Source organism: Lepus europaeus, chromosome 5, assembly GCF_033115175.1.
Source record: "Lepus europaeus isolate LE1 chromosome 5, mLepTim1.pri, whole genome shotgun sequence".
Lineage (NCBI taxonomy): Eukaryota > Metazoa > Chordata > Mammalia > Lagomorpha > Leporidae > Lepus > Lepus europaeus.
In genome coordinates, this window is record NC_084831.1 from 138,312,003 (window position 1) to 138,328,514 (window position 16,512).

Here is a 16,512-nt window from a genome sequence, read left to right on the forward strand (position 1 = left end):
AAATACTTTAACCTAGAAGTAAGCTCTAGCAAAAGATAAAATTAAAAATATATAATGTTTTTTGTTTTTTTAAAAAAAGATTTATTTATTTATTTGAAAGTCAGAGTTACACAGAGAGAGAAGGAGAGCCTGAGAGAGAGAGAGGTCTTCCAACCACTGGTTCCCTCCCCAGTTGGCCACAATGGTTGGAGTTGCTCCAATCCAAAGCCAGGAGCCAAGGAGCTTCCTCTGGGTCTCCAGTGCAGGTGCAGGGGCCCAAGGACTTGGGCCATCTTCTACTGCTTTCCCAGGGCGTAGCAGAAAACTGGATTGGAAGTGGAGCAGCCAGGACTGGAACCGGTGCCCATATTTGACGCTGGCATTGTGGAACTCAGACCAGGAGATGGCACTGGCACTGCTCTCTTTCTGAGGCCAAGGTCCATCGGTCCTACCCTGTGCCATGCAAGCCCACAGTGGGACCCAAGGCGAAGGCCTGGCTGGGGCGCTGTCCCACACCTTCTTCCTGATTGGCCCCTTGCTCAGCAGCCAGGTCCACCTTCAGAGCCAGGGCAGCCAGGAGCGTGAAGAACTGTGCACACTTCCGTCTTTGGAGCTTTCACCCTCGGGACCCGTGGGAGGTTATGGCAGATAGGCCCGGCACTGGTGCGTCGGGGCTGGGCACCTGTGAGCTGCTCACTGCCGTCGGAGGGGAGAGCACACTGAGGTTGCACTAACCTGGGCTGTGCTGTTGAATCGGGGCTTCTGAAGATGCGTCCTTTGGCCGTACACCCCTCCACATGACCCAGAAATCTCACCAACCTCGGTACTGTGGGGACGTCCGTGTCTACCCAATGCCCTGGGCTGGCTGTGCCCCAGGAGGCTGGGGCGGCTTTGGAGGGAGCGGGCCTCCGCAGGAGCTATGTTTACATGACACAGTGTGCCAGAGTGACTGACTGCGGCTGCCTGGTTTTCTCGTCATCGGGACTGCCCCACTCGCCCACTCCCGTTTTTAAAAACTTGCAAACTTCTTTGCTAAGAGCCGTCGGAGCAAAGCGTGACACAGTTCGCCATCTTCTCTGTGGTCGTCCCACGTCCTCATAAAAAGCCGGAATGATGGTACCTGCGAGTATGTTTTGCAAAATTCAAAATATAGTTTGGTAATTTTTTTTCCAGTTGATTTTTAAAACAAACTGCTGTACACAGCTTGTACTTTGTTCATTTTATAGATGGAAACCATCCTTGACAATTGTTTAACTTAAATAAAGAGAAGATACTTTATAGAAAAAAAAAAAAAAAAAAAGAAGGTGCTCAGAAACTGAGATGTTCCACTTCATGAATTGTCAGCAGCAGTATGACTCTCAGACTAGGGCTTGATTGATGTGTCCTTTGCACAAAGGATGATGCTAACTGCTGGGGGAGGGGGCACTGGGAAGAAGGAACATGTTTCCTGTCATTCCAGGGTAGGACACAGGGTAACATAGAATGTAATAAGCCATCCTGTGGAAGTTCACAGGATGGCAGGATTGCAGAGGAGGGCTCCACAAGAGGGAAGAACTTACAGGAAAAGTGGCTTTCGAGATAGTTAGATAGTTACCTAGTTAGATAGAGTAAAACCTTTCCCTAAAAAGAGTTTATTCTCAACAGTTACAAATCTTCCCTAGGAGCATCGCTGCTACTCCTCATTAATTATTTGGTGATTTGAAATCATTAATGTTTAATGTTCTCCTACGGAACAGACCTTCCCAATAAGTACAATTAAATTGTGTGAGTCGCTTAAGTGTAACTACATGAAAATTGTGTCACAGAAGGAAACTACAAAGATTCCTCAATATCAGCTCACCTGGGATATCATATCACGCAGACCTTTTAAAAGCTTACAGACTGACACCCTTTAATATCATGTTCTCTTCCCGTGCAGGAGGAAGAGAGGAAATTACTTCATTTATATAATGAGCTTCACAATTCGGGCCTCAAACTGGGATAAAGACTGAATAATTGAGGCAAAGTCAGTGTCCCTCAATTATCTAGGTAATGATTAACTTTATAGAGCCATTAGAAAGATAGCTGTAAAATAGATTTATAAATAACAAAGGAGGAAGAAAATTTAAGGCAAAAAAAAATCACTACATTTTAGACATTAAATAGATTGTTCTGAAATAGATACTGCAGTGAGAGTTCCAGTAACACCTTCAGATCTTAAACTAGAAAAAATAATCCCTCAGAAAATGTTCTTTATTTGTTTCAATTTCTACTTTTGGGGAAAAAAACCCTGTATTTTATTTATTTTCTTGCCTTCTCTTCACATTTTGAAGTCTAGTGACTAGATGGAAGACTAGCAAAATCTGAACATCATAGCAATTTACTTTATTGTAATTCAGAAGTATAGACGAGTGGAATAGGAAAAGAAAATAACTTATTTTGCCGTTAACCACAAACATCACAATAATGATAAGATAAACTCTTTAAAGTTCAAAGTTGTGTGTACATATAAGAATCAAATAGTCTTAACAAGGTGTGGAAAACAGCAATTCCCTACCTCTCCTTCTATTTCTCTGTTCAGAAAATGACTGCCTGATGTGTTTGTCTTAGTGGTTAAGTCATCAGTTGGGATGCTCACTTTCCAGATTGCAGTACCTAGCTCCTCTACTTCTTATCCAGCTTGCCTCTCATGTGCACTCCGGGAGGTAGCAGGAGATGGCTTGAGTAGTTTAGTCCCTGCTGCTCTCATGGGAGATCTGGACTGAGTTCCTGGCTCCTGGCTTCAGCCTGGCCCAGTCCTGACTGTTGCAGGCATTTGAGAAGTGATCTGCTGGTTGGCAGATCTTTGTCTCTCAAATAATTTTTTTTTTTTTTTTTTTTTTTTTAGAAAAAGACTGCTTTCCTCTCTTGTAACCAGTTGCTTATCTCCATGTTCTAAGTAGCATGCACTATTTTTCTTTGTTTTGATTTTTTAAATTCTGGGTATTATTGACTTTTGCTATGGAAGCTGAGGGGTCTGCTTTTTCCCTTCCTCTGACCAGTTAATCCCACCAGAGACCTATAATGCTTCTTTTCCTTCTGATTAGTTGTATCATGACTTTACTAAAGTTTCTGTGTTTATGTTATTAAGATTACTATGAAAAGGCTATTAACAGATGAGAGCTTGTTTTGCATAGCTGATTTCCACATTTTTTTTTTTTTGTTTCCTTTTCTTTAGTTTTCCAAGTGTTATGGTCTGAGTGTTTGTGTCCACTTTGAAATTCAGATGTTGAAATTCTAGCCCTCAAGGTGAAGGTATTCGGAGAGGGGCCTTTGTCTTAGGGAAGAGCATAAACGACATTAGTGTTCTTAGAAAAGAGATTCAAGAGATCCTGCACCCCTTTCACTATGTGAGGATACAGCAAGTAGCTGCTGTGTGTGAACTAAGAAGTGTACCCTCACTAGACACCAAATCTGCCTGTGTCTTGATCATGGACTTCTCAGCCTCCCCTCCAGAATAGTGAGAAATAACTTTTCTGTTGTTTATAAGCTACCTGGTTCATGGTGTTTTTAGAGCATACAAACTGACAATGACAGGGCTTTTCACTAATTCTGCCAACTTCGCACGATTGTCTAAATTACCCCTCAAGTTGTTCTGATACTGTAAGTATTCATTCTATCTGTTCAATCTTCCTCAAGAGGTCTTTCCCAGTGCCTTCTCACATGTTTAAATCATGGCTGCCTCCTGTGGCTGGAATTCAGCTGCCATTCTGGGTTTTTTGCTATCTTCTAGGGGATTCCCTTCATCTTTTTCCTCTGTTTTGGTTTTCCTGTTACCAGTATGGTGTGTCTTCTTCTTTCTTGGTTTCCTCCCTTGAGGTCTTGCCTGTCTGACGTCTTTAGTCCTCCTGACACATAGAAATATATAATATAAAAATATATATTATAGAAATATAGTTTGATATTATAGAAATAATCTTCTTTCAGTATTTGGAAAATGTTGCTCCAGTGTCTTACAACTTCCTGTGTAATATTGACATGCTTGAAACCATTTAAATTCCCAAACCTTGTGTGTGGTCTTCCCACCCGCCCCCATAACTGTAAAATCTCTGTGGTCTTCCCTTGGCCTCCAATGTGCTCAAACTTGACAGTGGTATCCCCTAGCGTCAGTCATTTTTTATATTTGTGTTAGCCACTTAGACTAGAGACTTACAGCTTGGAAACTCATATCTATCAACTTTTGGACAATGTCTTGAGAAATGATTATACCCTCACTTTTGTCTTCTCTCTTTTCTTTACAATATGGGTATACTGATCTCCTGAATTGGTCTTTCATCAACTTTCTGGATGATTTTTTTCTACTCTATTTTCTCATACTCCTATTGAGTTTTTAATTCTGCTTTCATGGCTTTACTGTATGAGATATTTTTATTTGTAATATTGTTGTTCTTGATAGATCCTTCCTTGTGGTGTCCTTCTCTAATTTTATGGTGGCAATATGAGGTTTTGTTTTGTTTGCTTTCAACTTACTGGGTAGTCTTTTTCTTCTATTCAAAGATTTGTTGTTGCTTTTGTTTTTCCTGTTTTTATCTCTATATTTCATGTTAGTGCATTTTCTTATACCTGGTATCATGAGTTTTCTGGTCATTTCAAAGAATGGGGCACTAAAATGTTGATTGGATATTCTGAGAACATGACTGGGACTTGACTATGACCTTCAAGTATGGGTAAATTGGTTGAGAAAAGTCACATTTGAACACTTTTTATTGCTTTTCTGTTGAAGTGATCAGATTTCCCAGGGAGTCTTCCAGTCTCCTGGCTGGAGAATGAGAAACTGGTTACCAGTGCAGGAAGATGCCTGTAGTCTCAGAATCAAATCTATGCTCATTCAATTCCTCCTTCTAACTAGTTACTACTACACAGTTTTGAAACACACTGAAAATTTGAATGAATAGTGTAATTGTTATTTGAGTACATTCCATCTAGAGTCAACACTGGCTTGGGGCCGGTGCTGTGGCGCAACAGGTGATTGCCCTGGCTTGAAGTGCTGGCATCCCATATGGGCTCCACTTCCAATCCAGTTTTCTGCTATGGCCTGGGAATGCAGTGGAGGATGGCCCAAGTCCTTGGGCCCCTGCACCCGCATGGGAGACCCGGAAGAAGCTCCTGGCTCCTGGCTTCGGATTGGCACAGCTCTGGCCATTGTGAACCTTGAGGAGCGAGGAACTTCATCCAGGTTCCTGATGTGGGTGGCAAGGGCCCAAATCATTGGGCCATCTTCCGCTGTCTTTCCCAGGCCATTAATAGGGAGCTGGATCAGAAGTGGAGCTGCTGGGACATGAACTGGTGTCTACACGGGATGCCGGTGTTGTAGGCTGTGGCTTTACTGGTTACACCAAAATGCAGGATGGAATAAGCAGTTCAATGTCTTATCTCTCTTTGAATTATACCCTTCTGGAAGTGGCCAAGTTATCAGTGCTTCCTTAAGGCAGATTTGGTGAAATAGTTCAGGCTCTTGCAGAAAGATAGTAATTTATTAAAACAGGTATATGCTATTCCATACACATATTTACATAAATGTAACAAAGAAGAAAATAAGGTGGGAATGGATAATAATTAAGTTCTGTATACACTGTATTTACATGTAGTAAAGACTTTCAGTGCTAACAGCCATATTCTTTTTCTTTTCATCTTATTTAGTCCCTTTTACTATTAGACTGGTCTTAATTCCTCGATCTTTCTGTCATTGATTTCCAGGGAATTTCTAATTGGCTTTTTACTCTAGAAGTATCTAATGTCATTGGGCAATAGCTGTTCCTCTGTGAGATCATTCTTAAATAAACAAGTATAGTATTTCAGCATTTTCTAATATTGAAGAGAGAGGTTTCTTCAACAAAATCAAAATACATCAAAGCGTGCTCACCAAGTACCACCAACTTAAATTAGACAAGCTGTTCTTCTGTCAGGCTTCTTATGATTTATATTTAAATAAAGGACAAAAGAGATGGTCAGAAGATGTTGGCACCATTTCTGAGGTCTGTTTGTTCTTTTTTACCATCAGCAAATCAGAATTTTTGATCTATATCAGGACAGGGACTTGAGTTATCCAGTTTTAGTATAGTTAACCTTTTAGGAATGGGAGAGCTCACATTCACTGGGCAGTTTAGTCCTTTGTGTCTTCCAGGATATCCAAGGATATGCAGGGGAAAACGTTATCAAACATGGGTTTACTGCTTTTGCAAATTTTATTGAACTGGGAAATTCTGTTAGAACAGAATTTCTCTAAGCATTTTTTGTTTTCTGGGACAAATGATTTGCGTGTGTGTGTGTGTGTGTGTGGGTGGGTGTGTATGGCTGCCTTGTATGTTGTTGGATTTATAACAGCTTTCCTAACTTCTGCTCACTAGATGCCCGTAGCACTTTCCCAAGTTGTGACACCAAAAACATGTCCAGACACTGCCAATTTCACCCAAGACAGAAAAATTCCCCCAGGTAGAGAACCATTATGGTACAGTTAAGAGGTAGCAGATTATTCAACCCAGGCTTAAAGATTATATACATGGTTTGATTTTTCTATATTCTTTCTTGCTACTCATTGCTATACATTATACTTTTAAGTACGGTGGCATTTTTATTTTTATTATTTATTTATTTATTTATTTGACAGGCAGAGTGGACAGTGAGAGAGAGAGAGAGATACAGAGAGAAAGGTCTTCCTTTTTGCCGTTGGTTCACCCTCCAATGGTCGCCGCAGCCGGCACGCTGCAGCCGGCGCACCGTGCTGATCCGAAGGCAGGAGCCAGGTGCTTCTCCTGGTCTCCCATGGGGTGCAGGGCCCAAGCACTTGGGCCATCCTCCACTGCACTCCCTGGCCACAGCAGAGAGCTGGCCTGAAAGAGGGGCAACTGGGACAGAATCCGGTGACCCGACCGGGGCTAGAACCTGGTGTGCCGGCGCTGCAGGCGGAGAATTAGCCTAGTGAGCCATGGCGTCGGCCTCGGTGGTATTTATTTACACTAAATTTATTTTATATTATCCTTATTCATTCTATCTTTATATTGAGCTGTAATATTTTCCTTTTTTGTTTCTCCTTTGTATTTATCAGCCATGTAGAAAAATGTCTACGAAGGCTCCCCATTGTGGAACAGTGGGTTCAAGTCCTGGCTGCTCCTATTCCAATCTAGCTCTCTGCTAATGTACTTGGGAAGTCAGCAGAGGATGGCCCAAATATTTGGGTTCTGCCAAATGTGGGAGACCCAAATGGCCTTCTAGGCTCCTGGCTTCTTCCTGGCCCACTCCTGGCAGTTGTAGCCATTTGGGGAGCAAGATGGCAGGTGAAATATTTCTCTCTCTCCCTCGCCTTGCTCTCATCATTTTGCCTCTCAAATGAATAAAATAAATCTTAAAAAAAATCTTCCAGCTATTAAAAGCTCAACTCTTATGGAAGTTCTCTTCTTCTTACAATCTGAAGGCTTAGAGAAAGGAAGAATGAACACAAATAGGTGAAGAAGCTAATTAATGGGGAAGATGAATTGTATTTGATGCAGGTAAAATTTGGAGTATAGTAGAATAACTAAATGATATGTCTAGCAACTACTTGAAGAGAGGTTGTGATATAGACCTGGCAGTCAAGAGTATAATTGAGAATTGAAATGATGTTTTCAAGAGAAAAATGGAAAAGCACAGAGGACTGAAGGATTGAAACTTACTGTGAAACCATAGAAATAAAGCCAGAAAACAGAGAAAAAGATACTTATAGGTGGAAATAGTGAAAGTTAATAACTGAATAAAAATTAGGTGAATGACAAGCTTACTGCATCAGTGTTTAACTGCAAGGCTATGGAATTAAAAAAAAAAAAGAAAGATAACTAGATTAATTCTGTCTGTTAGTCACCTCTTCCATAAGACCATTTCAGGGACTTAGTACAAAAGTCATTGTGGGTTTCCATGTTTGGGATGAGCGAGATAGGAGTTCACAGAGGAAGTATGAAAACTTTCCAGGCTTGGCATGCATATGTACTCTAACGGAACTACCTTGGCTCTGATCTACTGAGGACTAGCTAAGGGATACCTGTTACTGTCCCAAATAATGTTGGCCCTGGCGTAAGATGAAAAGCGTGTCCAACTAGATAAATGTGAAATAATTCATATCCTTTAATTGCCTCTGCCTTCTTTTTAACATGAATAGGGACCATTTGATACTGATCTTGGGTGAGACACATACTTGCCTCCTGCAGTGGGGAATAGAGATAAAAGGATTTTATTATGGCTCAACAGATAGAATTGTCACCTAATTATTGCCAGAAAAAGTAGTTTAGGATGAACTCATCTAAACCCAAAATTATCTTTTTTAGAATTTCTCTAATACCCATATATGTTGACTGATGTCAAGGATTACAGAATGAGTCATTCAGTTCCTTGGGAATAAAAATTAACAATCCAATTTAGAAGGCTCATAAGGAAATTGCACACCTCAGAATTAGGTGTTAATTGGGCATTTTGCTCAGCTGTTTTCCTATGGCCACATGTAACGTCTGCTTTAAGACATTTTGCACGCTAAACCTCTTTCCATATTCCAAGGCACAGACAATTGCAGCCTCTCTCTGATTTGTAAGGAAACTTTCTGAGCAAAATCTCCTGACAACAAAGACAAGGTTGGCACACTGAGTTATGTATGTATGTATATAAATAAATAAATAAATAAATATATATATATATTCTGGAATGATCATCTCGCCGCAGACAGATGAAGGAGCACACTAGGCCACAGGCCAAATGTCATCTCCCTGAGCAGAAGGGGATCTTTCAGGACCAGAGAGGCCCTTGGGAGGAGAAGCGGTCGGAATTTGGGAATTCCTGGCAGAAGTTCCTAAGTCAGCTTCTGAAGGCCCTCCAGGTTCGTCCGTGGCAGAAAAGGGGGGTGAGTACGCTTCTGCAGGTTCCTAGCGTGGACACCGGTCATTTTGTTTTCGCCCCAGACTACAGCGACAGACACGAGGGTGTAGGCGAACGCCTTCACTGCTTCTGGTGAATCCCAAGGCCACCTCCAGCGAACCCAAAGCTCGGAACTAACAGAAGAGAGATGAACCAAGACGACCTCGGCTGAGGAATCCGGCGGGCCGCGGCATTCTGGGTGTGTCAAAGGAGAGAAAGGCTTTTCACGTCAACCAATGAAATAAGAGGAAATCCTAGCACGCCCCTTTCCTCCTACCAATCAGAATCTTGCTCAATGGGTGAGGCCCATTGCTACGGGGAAACCGCCTTTTAAATTTTATTAGTGTAGTTTTTGTTTCCCTGCTCCGTCCAATTATTTTAGGTCATTCCAGGAGCCGTGCTCAAGAGAGGAAAAATGAGTGTAACAATTTCAGAGCCGGTCAGTCTCGTGGTGAGAAGCGAAAACCACAGACTTCTTCCTCAACAGCGTAGATTCTAGGAGGGATAGAGAAAGTGAAAAACGGGTTCCGGAAGGCGAACTACAACTCCCAAGGGGCCCTGCGCGCACTCAGCGTGCTCCGGGAGAGGGGCGGGCCCTTGTGAGGAGGCAGGTTAAGGATCACGGGGCTCCTCCCCACTTCTTGAACGTGAGCCAGCAAGTGGGCGGGACCCGGAGGGTGGGCGGGGCGGCGGCCGTGTAGGCTCCGGCGCTGTAGGTCCCCCTCCCTCTGGCTTCTCGGCCGGAGACGTCCAAGGGGGCGTGTCCCGCGCGGAGCCTGGTGGGGGTGCGAGCGCCGCGGGACGTGGGTGACGCGTCTCCTTCCAGCTCAGCGGTGTGTGAGGTGTCGCGGCCCCGCTGGCGATTGGCTGCTGAGAGGCGAGTACGCGGCGGCCGTTGGTCGCCGGCAGCACGGAGCGAGGGCCGGGGCGGGCGGGGGGGATATGGGGCGGCAGTGGCGGCGGCGGCGGCTGGAGGAGGCGGGCGAGGACGAGCCGGCGGCCGCAGCGGCAGTCCCAGGAGTCTTCGTGTGAGGCGCCGCTGGCCCCGCCGCTGTGGGCCCCTCAGAGAGGGCGGCCAGGACGCGAGCCGCCGAGGAGCCGCTCCCCCAACGCCGCAGCCCTTAGGACTCTCGGTCCCATCCTCGCGCTCCTGCTCCGGCTCCTCCATCTTGGCCTCGGCAGTGGCGGCTGCCGGGAGGATGTGCCGCCTTCTGGCAGGGGGAAGAAGGAGGAGAAGATGAAGAAGTACCGGCGGGCCTTGGCCCTGATCTCTTGCCTCTCCTTGTGCTCCCTGGTCTGGTGAGTAGCCGCGACTACACGGGAGTTTGGGGTGGGGGGAGCGGCCCGGGTCACACCCCCCAACCCCCGTCTCAGTGGCTTTTAGGGCGCGGGTCTCCCAGGCCCCCCTGGAAGGGACAAACCGGTTGCTTCGCGACTCACCCGGTGGCTGGCCCGGCAGCGGTCTGTGCGGGTATTTTCAGGATGTGTTTTGGAATTTACAGAGCCTAAGTGGGCGAGAAAGGGAGTAGTGGAGACCGCCAAGTGCCTGTGGAGTCAGTTTTTGGTCCCCTTGGGGACGGCGCGGGGTCTGGGATGGTGTTCTGGTCGATGGTAGTAGGTAAATCGCTCAGATTCGCTGCCGGTCGTTTTTCTTTCAAGGTGTGGTAAGGTTCCGGACAAGCGATTTTAAAAACGCGAGGGTGAGAGTCCTAGGTAAGCAGCCTTTCCCCTGGCCATTTCTTGCACAATCTTTGGCCCCGAGTACGCTTGGCGCTGCTGTTCTTGGAAAGTTTGGGGGCTTTATGAAGTACCTTTTCGATTGCTTTAGTGGAGAGGGTGTCTTAGTTGTAGAGTGTACAGTAGTTTTTGGTTATGTCCCTTTAGTACCGGAAGAGTAAATACTATAAAAAGGCGAGAAGAGTGGTTTGTCCCGAAAACTTTATGAAGTTTCTATTCATCCCAGGCACATTGGGGGTTTTTTGAGGAGCAAGGAGAGTTTGTAAATCGAAGGATTACCATCAGTGGACTTAGAAACCAGGGGATTTCGTTATAGATGACTCGTATTTGATGACTGCAAAGATGTTTCTTCAGCTAAAGCAATTTGCTATATATTATATTAAAATTTTTAACTTATTTCTGTAAAGACTCAACAGTATTTTCATTTTGATGGGTGTCTGATGGATTCCAAAGGCACTGAAGTTTTAGAATTGTTGCTTAGTAAAAGCCCCGCATAAACAAAGGGAAAGCAAAACACCTGCCTGGCTGAGGAATTTTGATTTGGAAAGTTGATAGAAGTGTTAGGGAACAACAAAATTTCTCCTCCTGTCTTCCATTCTGAACCCAATTAGTAAAACCAGTATAATTACCCTGCAACTACCTTTACATTTTAATTTTAAAGTTTACTTATTTATTTAACGGGCAAAGTTACAGAGAGAGAGGGAGACAGAGATCTTCTATCCACTGGTGATCTTCTATCCACTGGTTCACTTCCCAAATGACCGCAATTGCTGGCCATAGTTGGGCCAGGCTAAAAGCCAAGAACCAGGAGCTGCTTCTGGGTCTCCCAGATGGGTGCAGGGATCCAGGTTAGTTGGGCCATCCTCTGTTTTCCCAGGTGCATTAGCAGGGAGCTGGATCACAAGTGAAGCAGAGGGGACATGAACTAATGCCCATATGGAATGCCAGTGTCTCAGCTATAGCACAGGGGGCCCTCTCCTTGTATTTTTTAATATCATTGTATTCAATGCTAAGAAGTGCCTGTAGGAGATGAGTATACTTACCGTTTTAAATTCGCCTCTTTTCTGGAGCTTGCCTCATTGTAGGTCATGTATTTTCTTTCCTCTTTCTGTTTGTCTTTTCCATCTTTTGACTGGGCTATTCATCAGCACTTCCTGAAATGGCTAAGGTTCCACTTTTCATTCAAGTTTATAATGTACCAGTATTCTGATTTTGTTTTAATTGGATGGTGGGAATGAAAACAAGCTTTAGAATAGTGGTTCTTAAAATCATTTGTAAATTTATATTAACTGTGCTTCCATTATTTGGAGGCTATATTTTGTGTGTAGCCTAACTTCAGTGTTTTCTCTGCTATATTTATTAACAGTAGTGAGGAGATCATGACCTTTTAGGGGGAAAAAACCAGTCACATAGTACTGAAAATAGTAGTCATAAAGTTGTGTAGAATGTGTTGACTCTCAAAGTGAAAAACTCACTTTTAAGTTTGAAGTTTGAAAAGTTTGAGAAACTACGAGTTAATATATTTTGAGATTTGTTTGTAGTAGCAGGTTTATAGATGAAAATTATTTAGTGAAGCTATTAAAAGGCATAAAAATAGGATATGTAGACTTCGTTTTTTTTTTTTTTTTTAAAGTGATAATGAGATTGGGGAAGGATAGTGTTGCATGGTTGATGATTAGGAAAAGATGTATTTTATCTTTTGAGATTCTTGGAAGTTGGAATTATGTCGTGGACTTAACTAGAGGTCTGACTTTTGGCTGTAGTCTAAGTCTAATATGTTAGTTTCCAGCTCTTTTAACAGAAATGGGTACAGAGAACCGTTCTAGATTTATACAGAAAGTTTGTGAAAGAGTTGATAAGTTCTTCTTAGTAGTTAACTTTTGTCTTCTTTGTCATTCAGAAATTGCCTCCAAATATTTTGATCCATTTCTGTTTTGTAGATTGAGGTCTATATGTTTATACTACAATGTTCTAGTGTCTAATGTCCCCCATCCTACCAATATTTCTGAATTTTATTGCCTTATTTATCAAGTCATAATTTTATGGAGTTATGACTGTGTTTCCACTCTGCTTTTGCTTTTCCATCCTAGAGTACTAACCTTAGATTACCTTCACAGAAAAACCATCCTATCCATCTCATTATTCATTCTGGTCTCTATTTTTTCCTTTTGCATCCTTTATGTGTTCTTGATCATGTAGTACAGAGTATTTTAAATATAAATGCAGAATGGCCGTATCACAGAGCAGTGGTAACAGTTCAGCTATGTCTGTGTCAGGAATGAGTACTTTACTCCTTTTAGCACCTTTGTCTTCGCAGTTCTAAACTTGGTATTATTACTAACTTCATTTTGCATTTTACAGATGAGGAAGTAGAGAGGCTAAGCAACTTGGCTATGGTTAAGTAGCTGTTAAGTGTTGGAGCTCAGGTTTGAACCTGACTACTGTGATCATCAGAAGACCTATATTCTAGGTCTGGTTCCATCAGTTACTAGACATATGTCCTCAGACATGTTACATTACTTATTTGAACCTTGGTTCTTGTATCATCAAATTGGGAAAACTTTTCTCACAGAGTTATTAGGAGGATGAAATGAGATAACATATATGATGGATCTTTGTAAAACACTACAAATATCTTATCTATTTCATCACAAAACCATTTAACAGACACTTTAAAAAAATTTATGTGTGTATTTGAAAGGCAGAATTAAGAAGAGGAGGAAACCAAGGGAGACAGACCTTCCATCCACTGGTTCGACTCCCCAAATGGCCGCAACAGCTAGGGCTGGGCCAGGCCGAAGCCAGGAGCCTGGAGCTTCTTCTGGGTCTCCCACATGGGTGCAGGGGCCCACGCACTTGGGCCATCCTCTGCTGCCTTCTCAGGTGCCTTAGCAGGGTGGTGGACTGGAAGTGGAGTAGCTGGGACTCCAACTGGTGCCCATAAGGGATGCTGGCACTGAAGACCATGGCTTTAACACACTGAGCTGCAGCACTAGTCCTACCAGATATTTTTATGAGCATCGAAAACTCAAGGTGGGTGACCAACTTGTCTTGGTTTTAGCACTGAAAATCTCATATTCTAGGAATCTCTTGTATTAGTTGCCTGTTGTCTAAAAAACTACAAATTTAGTGACTTAAACCAATACATATTTATCATTTTACAGATCTGGGGACCAAAATTCAAATAAATCTCACTGGGCTGAAGTTAGGGTATCAATAGAACTGGTTCTTTCTACAGGCTTTGAGGGGGAGAATATGATAGACTTTTTCAGTTCTTAGAGGCTGCTGACATTCTGTCTCCTTTCTTGCATGCATCTCCTACTTCTTGGTTCTGTCCTCACATCAACTAATGACTGATCCTTCTGCCTTCTCCCTCCCTCTGATCTTCCCTCACTCTTGTGATTACATTGAATTCACTCAGACAATCCAGTATAATCCCCTATCATTCTTAATCCCACCTGCAAAGTCACTTATAATGTGTAAAGTGACATATTTAAGGATTAGGATACAGCGTTTGGTGCTGGTAGGGCATACATTGTTCTGCTTACCATATCACATCAGCCCTCACGAAACTGGGAATGTTGATTATCATCCTAAAAAGGGGAAAGACTTGGACCTGTGCTTTAATCAATGGATATTCTGAATATGTTCCCTAATTAGTGAAATCTTGTGCTTGTACCTTTAATATGTGCTTAACTTTTTGTTATTTGCATTTACCAATATGACATTAATGTAATAGAATACATAATAAATTATACAAGTTAGATGTTTAAGAAAGATGAATAAGAAAATACCGTTTTTGTTAAATGATACTGTTTTGCTCTCATTAAAATATTATTTTTAGTGAGAGCCATGTGGCTGACCTAGTAGATTTTTTTTTTTTTAAGATTTATTCATTTTATTTGAAAGACAGAGTTATACAGAGAGGGGAGAGGCAGAGAGAGAGAGAAAGGAGTCTTCTATCCACTGGTTCACTCCCCAGTTGGCCGCAACAGCTGGAGCTGTGCTTATCTGAAGCCAGGAGCCAGGAGCTTCCTCCTGGTCTCCCATGCGAGTGCAGGGGCCCAAGGACCTGGACTATCTTCCACTGCTTTCCCAGGCCATAGCAGAGAGCCGGATCGGAAGAGGAGCAGCCGGGACTCAAACCAGCGCCCACATGGGATGCTGGCACTGCAGGTGACGGCTCCACGCGCTATGCCACAGCGCCTGCCCCATCCTAGTAGATTATTTTATACCATAATGTAGAGGAGGTTTAACTTGTATCTGTTAGAAATCTTAGCTCTGTCATTTTCTTATTAGCTTATGCTTGTGTTGTTATTATCTTTGCAAGTTTTGAAGGTTGTTTTTTTTTTTTTTTTAAATGTGTTTGAGGGGCAGGGAGAAAGATGAAAGAGGGAGACAGAGACACAGAGATTGACCTTCCATCTGCTGGTTCACTTTCTACACGCCTGTAACAGTCAGGTGGGCCAGGCTAAAGCCGGGAGTCTGGAATTTAGTCTGTGTCTCTCACATGGGTGGCAGGGATCCAAGTATTTGAGCCATCACAAGCTGCTTCACTAGGTGCACATTATCAGGTCACTGGAATTGTAAGTGAAACCTGGACTGCAACCCAAACAGTTTACTAAGTGGAGCAGGCATCCCAAGCAGTGCCTTTATCCCTGGGCCAAATGCTTGACTCTAGGAATTTTTTTTTTGGACGGGCAGAGTGGACAGTAGAGGGAGACAGAGAGAAAGGTCTTCCTTTTTGCCGTTGGTTCACCCTCCAATGGCCGCCGCGGTAGGCGCGCTGCGGCCGGCGCACCGCGCTGTTCCGATGGCAGGAGCCAGGTGCTTTTCCTGGTCTCCCATGGGGTGCAGGGCCCAAGCACTTGGGCCATCCTTCACTGCACTCCCTGGCCACAGCAGAGAGCTGGCCTGGAAGAGGGGCAACCGGGACAGGATCGGTGCCCCGACCGGGACTAGAACCCGGTGTGCCGGCGCCGCAAGGCGGAGGATTAGCCTAGTGAGCCGCGGCGCTGGCTGACTCTAGGAATTTTTTAAAAATGGTTTTTCTTGTTGAAAGCCATTTCAGTTAAAACTAAGTAATTTCTAAATCTACTTAATTGTGCATATATCAACTACAGTGAATCATGATGTGTTGGAAGTAAATCCCACTCTTTGTGGAACTTCTACATTTTCCTGGGGTTTCTCACTATAGTCCCTGCTGTTCTTGATGAGTGCCTATCAGACCTTCAGACCTAGTATGTTCCCTATGTTAATCTTAGTAAAGCTTAATTTATTTTTCAAAACTGAACTAATCTTTTCTTTCTGCACTCCAACAGATAATCCTGGAGAAGCTCATATTTAGACTAATGAGAATTTGACATTTAAACAGTTCTCATTCATTTGGCAAATACAGAGGTAGTTAAAAGGCTGGCCTTTAAGGGTACTGCAGTGGGTTAAGCCAGCTCCTGGCATCCCATACTGGATCTTGATTCATGTCCCAGCTATTCTGCTTTTCATCCAGCTCCCTGCTAATGTGCCTGAGAAAGCAGTGGAAGATGGCCCAAGTACTTTGGACCCTGGCATCCATATGGGAAACCTTCTGGTTTTGGCCTGGTACAGCCTAGGCTGTTATTGCCATTTGGGAATTGAACCAGCAGATAGAAGATCTCTCTCCCTCCCTCTCTCCCTCTCTGTCACTCTGCCTTTCAAAGAAAAATAAATAATAATAATAAGTAAGAGGTCTTTAGGAGTATCAAAGGAAGAATTCATATTGTTACCATTCTATCACCAACTATATACCCTTGGACAAATTATGTCTGTGAGCCTCAGGGAGAATTTGTTCCAGGCCGAGGGAGCATTTCTGTTGCTGCATTGTCTGGACTATAGAATAGATGTGAGGAGAGATGGAAAAGAAGGATA

General features: G+C 43.3%; 1 protein-coding gene across 2 annotated transcripts in view; it reads left to right on the forward strand.

Annotated features, from left to right (window-relative positions):
* Window positions 1-10,014: 10,014 nt before the first annotated feature.
* Window positions 10,015-16,512, forward strand: part of SUCO (SUN domain containing ossification factor) — a 105,221-nt gene continuing 98,723 nt past the window's right edge. For both annotated transcript variants that reach the window (XM_062192793.1, XM_062192794.1), the window contains exon 1: window positions 10,015-10,170. In XM_062192793.1, coding sequence (XP_062048777.1) covers window positions 10,109-10,170 — 62 coding nt within the window. In that variant the 5' untranslated portion in view covers window positions 10,015-10,108. The remainder of the gene's footprint in view (window positions 10,171-16,512) is intronic.